The sequence below is a fragment of the Herpailurus yagouaroundi genome, unplaced genomic scaffold (genome assembly GCF_014898765.1).
Source record: "Herpailurus yagouaroundi ecotype Mexico unplaced genomic scaffold, PumYag 542, whole genome shotgun sequence".
Lineage (NCBI taxonomy): Eukaryota > Metazoa > Chordata > Mammalia > Carnivora > Felidae > Herpailurus > Herpailurus yagouaroundi.
The window spans coordinates 267,652-277,595 of record NW_024412759.1 but is presented as its reverse complement, the minus strand read 5'-3'; the positions used below and the strand labels follow the sequence as shown (position 1 = coordinate 277,595).

At 38.4% G+C, this 9,944-nt stretch overlaps 1 protein-coding gene across 1 annotated transcript in view; it reads left to right on the top strand.

Annotated features, from left to right (window-relative positions):
- Positions 1-8,462, top strand: part of LOC121023276 (butyrophilin subfamily 1 member A1-like) — a 41,374-nt gene extending 32,912 nt beyond the window's left edge. Inside the window, 1 exon segment of the mRNA XM_040465041.1 lies at positions 7,987-8,462. Coding sequence (XP_040320975.1) covers positions 7,987-8,396 — 410 coding nt within the window. The 3' untranslated portion in view covers positions 8,397-8,462.
- The last annotated feature ends 1,482 nt before the right edge of the window (positions 8,463-9,944 follow it).

Here is a 9,944-nt window from a genome sequence, read left to right as displayed (position 1 = left end):
TCTGGTAGAACTCCCCTGGGAAGCCATCTGGTCCTGGACTCTTATTTGTTGGGAGATTTTTGATAACCGATTCAATTTCTTCGCTGGTGATGGGTCTGTTCAAGCTTTCTATTTCCTCCTGATTGAGTTTTGGAAGAGTGTGGGTGTTCAGGAATTTGTCCATTTCTTTCAGGTTGTCCAATTTGTTGGCATATAATTTTTCATAGTATTCCCTGATAATTGTTTGCATCTCTGAGGGATTGGTTGTAATAATTCCATTTTCATTCATGATTTTATCTATTTGGGTCATCTCCCTTTTCTTTTTGAGAAGCCTGGCTAGAGGTTTGTCAATTTTGTTTATTTTTTCAAAAAGCAACTCTTGGTTTCATTGATCTGCTCTACAGTTTTTTTAGATTCTATATTGTTTATTTCTGCTCTGATCTTTCTTATTTCTCTTCTGCTGCTGGGTTTAGGCTGCCTTTGCTGTTCTGTTTCTATTTCCTTTAGGTGTGCTGTTAGATTTTGTATTTGGGATTTTTCTTGTTTCTTGAGATAGGCCTGGATTGCAATGTATTTTCCTCTCAGGACTGCCTTCGCTGCGTCCCAGAGTGTTTGGATTGTTGTATTTTCATTTTCGTTTGTTTCCATATAGTTTTTAATTTCTTCTCGAATTGCCTGGTTGACCCACTCATTCGTTAGTAGGGTGTTCTTTAACCTCCATGCTTTTGGAGGTTTTCCAGACTTTTTCCTGTGGTTGATTTCAAGCTTCATAGCATTGTGGTCTGAAAGTATGCATGGAATGATTTCAATTCTTGTAAACTTATGAAGGGCTGTTTTGTGACCCAGTATATGATCTATCTTGGAGAATGTTCCATGTGCACTCGAGAAGAAAGTATATTCTGTTGCTTTGGGATGCAGAGTTCTAAATAGATCTGTCAAGTCCATCTGATCCAATGTGTCATTCAGGGCCCTTGTTTCTTTATTGACCGTGTGTCTAGATGATCTATCCGTTTCTGTAAGTGGGGTGTTAAAGTCCCCTGCAATTACCACATTCTTTTCAATAAGGTTGCTTATGTTTATGAGTAATTGTGTTATATATTTGGGCGCTCCGGTATTCAGCGCATAGACATTTATAATTGTTAGCTCTTCCTGATGGATAGACCCTGTCACTATTATATAATGTCCTTCTTCATCTCTTGTTACAGCCTTTAATTTAAAGTCTAGTTTGTCTGATATAAGTATGGCTACTCCAGCTTTCTTGTGGCTTCCAGTTGCATGATAAATAGTTCTCCATCCCCTCACTCTCAATCTACAGGTGTCCTCAAGTCTAAAATGAGTCTCTTGTATACAGCAAATAGATGGGTCTTGTTTTTTTATCCATTCTGATACCCTATGTCTTTTGGTTGGCGCATTTAATCCATTTACATTCAGTGTTATTATAGAAAGATAAGGGTTTAGAGTCATTGTGCTGTCTGTATGTTTTATGCTTGTAGTGATGTCTCTGGTACTTTGTCGCACAGGGTCCCCCTTAGGATCTCTTGTAGGGCTGGTTTAGTGGTGACAAATTCCTTCTGTTTTTGTTTGTTTGGGAAGACCTTTATCCCTCCTTCTATTCTAAATGACAGACTTGCTGGATAAACGATTCCCAGCTGCATATTTTTTCTGTCTAGCACACTGAAAATCTCATGCCAATTCTTTCTGGCCTGCCAAGTTTCAAAAGAGAGATCAGTCACGAGTCTTGTAGGTCTCCCTTTATTTTTTATTTTTTTTTTTATTATTTTAAAAAAAATTTTTTTTCAACGTTTATTTATTTTTGGGACAGAGAGAGACAGAGCATGAACGGGGGAGGGGCAGAGAGAGAGAGGGAGACACAGAATCGGAAACAGGCTCCAGGCTCCGAGCCATCAGCCCAGAGCCCGACGCGGGGCTCAAACTCACGGACCGCAAGATCGTGACCTGGCTGAAGTCGGACGCCTAACCGACTGCGCCACCCAGGCGCCCCTAGGTCTCCCTTTATATGTGAGGGCACGTTTACCCCTTGCTGCTTTCAGAATTTTCTCTTTATCCTTGTATTTTGCCAGTTTCACTATGATATGTCGTGCAGAAGATCGATTCAAGTTATGTCTGAAGGGAGTTCTCTGTGCCTCTTGGATTTCAATGCCTTTTTCCTTCCCCAGTTCAGGGAAGTTCTCAGCTATTATTTCTTCAAGTACCCCTTCAGCACCTTTCCCTCTCTCTTCCTCCTCTGGGATACCAATTATGCGTATATTATTTCCTTTAGTGTATCACTTAGTTCTCTAATTTTCCCTTCATACTCCTGGATTTTTTTATCTCTCTTTTTCTCAGCTTCCTCTTTTTCCATAACTTTATCTTCTAGTTCACCTATTCTCTCCTCTGCCTCTTCAATCCGAGCCGTGGTGGTTTCCATTTTGTTATGCATATCGTTTAAAGTGTTTTTCAGCTCCTCGTGACTGTTCCTTAGTCCCTTGATCTCTGTAGCAAGAGATTCTCTGCTGTCAGCTATACTGTTTTCAAGCCCAGCAATTAATTTTATGACTATTATTCTAAATTCACTTTCTGTTATATTATTTAAATCCTTTTTGATCAGCTCATTAGCTGTTGTTATTTCCTGGAGATTCTTCTGAGGAGAATTCTTCTGCTTGGTCATTTTGGATAGTCCCTGGCGTGGTGAGGACCTGCAGGGCACTTCCCCTGTGCTGTGGTGTATAACTGGAGTTGGTGGGCGAAGCCGCAGTCAGACCTGATGTCTGCCCCCAGCCCACTGCTGTGTCCACAGTCAGACTGGGGTGTGCCTTCTCTTCCCCTCTCCTAGGGGCGGGATTCACTGTGGGGTGCGGTGGCCTGTCTGGGCTACTTGCACACTGCCAGGCTTGTGATGCTGGGGATCTGGCGTCTTAGCTGGGGTGGGTAGGCAAGGTGCACGGGGGCAGGAGGGGCAGGCTTAGCTTGCTTCTCCTTAGGTGATCCACTTCAGGAGGGGCCCTGTGGCAGCAGCAGGGAGTCAGATCCGCTGCCGAGGTTTGGCTCCGCAGAAGCGCAGAGTTGGGTGTTTGCGTGGAGCGAGCAAGTTCCCTGGCAGGAACTGGTTCTCTTTGGGATTTTGTCTGGGGGATGGGCGGGGGAGATGGCGCTGGCAAGCGCCTTTGTTTCCCACCAAACTGAGCTCGGTCGTCAGGGGTCTCAGCAGCTCTCCTTCCCTTTGTCCTGCAGCCTTCCCGCTTTCTGAGCAGAGCTGTTAACTTATGACCTCTCAGACGCTAAGTCGCGCTTGCTTTTGGAACACAGTCAGTCCGGCCCCTCCGCTTTTTGCAAGCCAGACTCGGGGGCTCTGCTTGGCCGGCGAGCCGCCCCTCCGCCCCGGCTCGCCAGTCCGTGGAGCGCGTACCGCCTCGCTGCCCTTCCTACCCTCTTCTGTGGGCCTCTAGTCTGAGCTTGGCTCCGGCGACTCCGTTCTGCTAATCCTCTGGCGGTTTTCTGGGTTATTTAGGCAGGTGTAGGTGGAATCTAAGTGATCAGCAGGACACGCGGTGAGCCCAGCGTCCTCCTACGCCGCCATCTTCCCTCTCTGGATTTTTGTTTTCAAATTAGCTCATTTATCCATCAAGTTGTAGATAACAGCATCATCTTAATTTAAGATACTTTCTTACTATTACACTGAAATCACCTGATAGAGATATAATTTGGTTATAGTTTGCTTTTGTTATTGTGTATGTTCTTTATAAATTTTGATTATTAACTCTTTTGTGAGGATTTGCAAATGTAGAGAGACAGGTCCTAAAGGTGTGATGATGAGAGAATTACATATCAGGGGGCTAAGACTCTCCAAGAGCCTAAGCACTTGGTCCTGGATCAAACCTTTTTTATTTTTGCAATTTGATAGCAGCAAGCACATACAACATAGTATTTGGCATATTGACAGGTCATGTACCTGCAGTGTATTCCATACTGGGTCATGAATGCATCTGATGCCAGACAAAACATTCTTATCTCAGGCCTGGTGCTGATATGATGTCCTTCTGAAGAGAATGTGCAGTCCCAGTGGCCTTCCATCCTAGGAATGAAACTGTTTTCAATTTCTTGTTGCTCCATCCCTTTCCTTCAGTACATTCTTATGGTGCCTCCATCTTCTTGTTCTCCAACATGTAAATATTTCCTCCTTTTGGTATGATTGATTTTGTTGATTTTTGTATGTTGATTTTGTTGAATTCTAGAAGTTGGGAAATATAAGGTCAAAGCACCAGTAGATCTGGTGTCTAAGAGTCCACTCCCTGGTTTGCAAATGGCCGTGTTCTCACTGTTCTTTCACATGACTGAAAGTTGAGAGCAAGAACAAATACTAATGCCTCTTCTTATGAGGGACTAATGCTATTCATGAGGGCTCCACTGTAATGACTTAATTACTTTCCAAAGTCTCCACTTCCAAATATTACATTGGGTTTTGGAATTTAACGTATGAATTTTGTAGAAAGAAATTCATTTTATAACATGACATTAGGGCATAGAAGTCCAAAACCTTCTTGGTGGCATTTTTTCAAAATATAGAAACTCATAAAATTGTTATAAAATTTTATACTTGTTAAATTTTTAAAAAATACCTACGTACTAAAGTAATATTTCACTTTACCTTGAGAGAAACTAAAGTTTACACACAGCAGCATGTACTTCCACTACCTCCACCTCAAAGCCCAAAAATTTGTGCAAAGGAAGGGAATAAAAAAAAAAGATAATGATGAGGGAAAATAGAAATAAGATAAAAAAAATAGCAGAAAAGAAATATGGATTGGTGAGGGTGGCATTGGTGAGGGTGACAGCTTGGAGTTACTGTGAATGTGGCAGGACATAAAGATTTTTTTTTTACTTTTTTATTTTTTTATTTATGTTTTGAGAGAGAGAGAGAGAGAGAGAGAAGGGGGGAGGGGCATTGAGAAAGGAAGACAGAATCCCAAGCAGGATCCAAGCTCTGAGCTTTCAGCACTGAGCCCGATGTAATGCTCAAACCACGAGTTTATGACCTGAGCCAAAGTTGGAGTTTAAACCACCTGAGCCACCCAGATGCCCCAGGACAGAAAGTTTTATTATAAGATGCAGATGGGTATATCCCAGTGTCCTTTTAAGATGTGTGCAAATGTGTCTGTGTGTGTGTGTGTGTGTGTGTGTGTATTTTTGCATGCTTATATATTGTATGTATTTCTACACCTCTAGACTCAATTGGGTACAAGTTTCTACCTCACAAAATCACACATAAACAAACGCAAAATTCATAGCATATTCAAATTCCTTCTTTTTTTAACGTTTATTTATTATTGAGAGAGAGAGAGACACACACAGAGCATGAGCAGGGGAGGGGCAGAGAGAGGGGGGGATATAGAATCCAAAGCAGGCTCCAAGCTGTCAGCACAGAGCCTGACGCGGAGCTTGAACTCACAAACCGTGAAATCATGACCTGAGCTGAAGTCGGTTGCTCAACCAACTGAGCCACCCAGGCGTCCCAAATTCCTTCTTAATATGTTATTCATATTGGGACAAATTTGCAATTTCAAAACAAACGTTATAGCAGAAATAACTTCATTTAGTTTTTAATTCTTCAGGTGCATAGAATCAGAAATTATATCCAAATCTCACCGTTGCTTTCAGTGCTAGCTTCTCAATATTTATACTTTTTGGTTGGGGAAGTCTGTAGGAGTCAATATGCTTAATGGAAACACCTGGGAGAGGCTATTTCTGGATAACAATTTGCATTATGATCGTTTGAATTACGTTAAAACAAAGCAAATGGAAATCTTTTTAACCATTATTTATTTTCCAACTCTGTAACTTAAATCCAACAATTGTCTATTCTTTTATTTTTTCCTTACACCAAAGATTTACATGTGTAAGCATTAGAAAGAGAGTCTAGTTAACAAGTCCTAAAAAATTCTCACAAGGATTTGTCACTGTTTGCATTTTAGGAAAACTTCATGAAGATTTTGGTAAGTAAAATTACTCTCTAAAGATAGGAATTTAAATATATTTTTAAAAATAAATGTATTTATATTTCAAAGCAATACCTCACTACATCCCATTCTTTCAGAAAGGATAAAACTCCTGGGAGAAGAAGGTGAGTAATGAAAATGGCCACCTCTAGCCCTGACTCATGTACTTGTCTTTTGACCACTCATCTCTGTCCTGTTTTATTCACTGATAATTCTTAATTTCAAAACTACATTTATATATATATATATATATATATATATATATATATATATATAAAATTTATTTTAGGGTTGAAATTTGCTCGACACTATGCAGGTAACTACACACTGAAATATTTGGATATTGATACTTCTTTTTGGCCAGGACACTAGACCATCAGACAAGGGAAACTGTAACACACTTACAAACTCACACTGAAGACACAGACAAATCCCTTTTTTTTCTCCAAAATTTCCATTTTGTCATCTTTATTGTTGGGTATTTTATAGCTATAACTCCTTACATATCACAAATGGTTGCTGCTCTCTGAGATTCAGTGATGGAGGGAAGCAAAATATTATAGCCCTAAATGATATCATTAAATGTGCTTTTTAGAACCAGAAATGAGTTGGGGAATGGTTTTGGGGGTAGCTGACAGGGAATGGGGTAAAGGCAGGTTGCCACTCATCTATGTTAGGATGGAGGCTAGTGACACAATGGCAGTAATTGCCTATGGATCACAATCCGTTGTCCTTCATTTACTTTATCAAATTGAAAACTCATACCTCCCTTAGGATATCTTTTGACTTCTAACAAATTGTCAAATTTAGGACCTCTGTTTAATATTAGGAACAAGAACAATTTGTGTTACATTTTACAGCTTTGTATGAATTATTTCAAATAAAGTATTTTCATTTGATTACCACAAATACACTTTGAGGAAGAAAAGTCAGGGAGTAATACACTGTTTTTACAAAGACATGTATGATAAGTATTCTTAGGAGATTTCTCCAGTTTATATAACTAATTGACATAATATTCACATTTATTAGACAACTTTAGAAACAAATTTACTAACTGAAAAAAAAAAGTATAGCCTAGATATCATATATTGCTTTCAAAAAATGCCCATGAGTAAGTGAGTTGCAGTGGCTTTAAGGGCACATAATCCTATATTTACAGTGCTAACATATAAGAGTCTTTGGTTATTTTATATTACATTAATACTAATGGAATTTTCTTTGTGGTTACACTAATACCAGTAAAATTTAGTTTTGCAAAAAACTATGAGAAGTTAATTCATCACAGATACACTTTTAGCCTGTATTAATAGAATCCTATGTAATTGGGTAAATATTTGGATGATTTTTACATCTGGCTTGTGTGTTTATATGCTTTCAACATTTTAAAAATTACTTTTGGATTCACGTATCTGTGAAAATTTCTATCAACATGAATAAAATTTTAGGAAAAGTAATTCAGTAAATCTGATTAAATTTCATAGGGTCATTTAGGACAAATTTTAAATTGTCAAAGCATTCAGATTTAAAGAAAATATGTATAATTGTTTTTCATTAATTCACAAATTGAATCAGATCTGGACTTCAATCCAAACATTGATGTATATTAGTAACCATGGTTGGATAAACTTCCCTAAATGTTTGTTGTCTTAACTACAAAATACATATATTTTTCCATTTCATTGCATTGTTATGAAAATTATTTATAAATATGCTTCAAACAGCACAAGGTACATAACAAGTGTGCAGTGTGAAATTGGCCACATTCAAAATTATTTTGATGAGAAAATATCTGTGTGTTTAGAAACTAATTTTTTTCCATTCTGGACAAATTCTCTTATCAAGTTCTCAAGTGCTTGAGTAACTATAAAGATCATTCTCTGAGGTAAAGGAGCAACTTCATTTCAGGAAAGCTAGAGAAAGATCCTATATAGAGGAAGGGCAGTTGTATGTTGTGTTAATTATTGTTGATATTGTTGATCATAGCCAAAATGAATAACATGTTCTTCCATAGAAAATGTTACCCGGGATCCAGACACAGCTCACCCATATCTCCAAATTGATGAAGACAACAAAAGAGCAAAAGGAGGTGATATCTTTCAGGAACTATCCAAATGTAGGCAGCAGTTTGAGAAACTGGTGTGTGTATTAGGTCAGCAATGTTTTTTCAGAGGTAGACACTACTGGGAAGTGAGTGTGAAAAATAAAATAAAATGGACTATCGGTATTTGTAAGGATTCTGTCTGCAGACAGGGAGAAATCATGCTATCCCCAGAGACTGGATTCTGGACACTGTGCTTGAAGAGAAGTAATGGCCACCAAGCTCTTGCAAATCCATGGATAACACTCCACCTTGAGGAATCTCCTGAGATTATTGGTATCTTCCTGGACTATGAGGCTGGAAGAGTCCCTTTCATAATGTGACCAACCTGTCTCATATCTACACCTATAAAAACTGCTTCACAGAGGCGCTGAGGCCATACTTTTGTCCTGGCCTCCTCTACAGTGGTCTAAATGGGCATCCTCTAGCCATTCTGCCAGTAATAAAATGCCAGTAAGAAGATTTTCTTTGTGACTGAGGAAAAATGGTCCTATTTTGAATCTGCTGAAACTTGGCACTTATGTACCTAATTTGTAAATATTAAATTTAGATATATATTTGTTTTATTTTAGAATTATTCAAATGATGAATTCCTTTAAATAAATCTAAAAATAATTTTGATGTCATAATTTATAAATTTTTATCATTTCAATTTCCAATGTCTATTTCTTAATGGACAATTATTTGATTTGAATTACATGCTGTAGAATTTACTTGATAATAAATCAAGTCAACAGAATGTAAATACAATACCCAAAGAAAGTCTCTACATGTCCAAGTGGTAAAGTAATTTTAATTCTTTTTTTTTTTAATTTTTTTTTCAACGTTTATTTATTTTTGGGACAGAGAGAGACAGAGCATGAATGGGGGAGGGGCAGAGAGAGAGGGAGACACAGAATTGGAAACAGGCTCCAGGCTCTGAGCCATCAGCCCAGAGCCCGACGCGGGGCTCGAACTCACAGACCGCGAGATCGTGACCTGGCTGAAGTCTGACGCTTAACCGACTGTGCCACCCAGGCGCCCCAAGGAATTTTAATTCTTAAGTGATCCCTAATGGGTATTATTTCTCCTTCATTCATATTTAGAGATGGAAGAGAACATAGACTGTACTCCACATCATCAGGATATTGGCTGTAGTCCGTACTTTATCGATTTTGCCTAAACTGAGAGGAGCATGATGGTTCTGAAAAGAGAGTTCTGGACTATGTACTGTTCAGTCCATAACATGTTTTAAGTAATTATGTTTTCTAGATACTCATTTCTTTACCTTTTCATCTCGATGCTATTTTGATGTTTAAATTACCACAATCTCCAATTTAATTTGATATAACTGTATAATTTACTCACCTACTCAACAAATGCCTGTTAGGTACTGTATATATCTGTTCTAGATATCCATTATCTACAACACTGTAGATTTTCTATCTGTAACTGTAACTACATATCTGGCACTGCCAATAAACAGGCAAACAATGACACATAGTTATTAATTTCAAAGTACTTGTGAAAGGCTAAAGGTATCCAGATACAGATGGTAGTGAATGAGTTCATTTCAATTTCAACATTATGAAAACTCTCACTGAGAAAGTAATGAATGAAAGATGGAATTTTCCTCACACATAGCTGGAAATGATTCAATTCAATATAGCACACAGAATGCAGACAGAGTGGGCCTGAGTGAGAAAGTAGAAGACCTGTGTGGTTCAGGTGAAGGTGTGACAAAATTGTTATAATTTACACTGCAAAGGTAAGTAGCTGAAGTAATATAAAAGGCTGAGCTGAAATGGATTTTCTTTGTGTCACTCACAGATCATTTGGGTTTATTATAATAAATATTTAATATATAAAGAAGCGCTAAAATGAAATCCTTA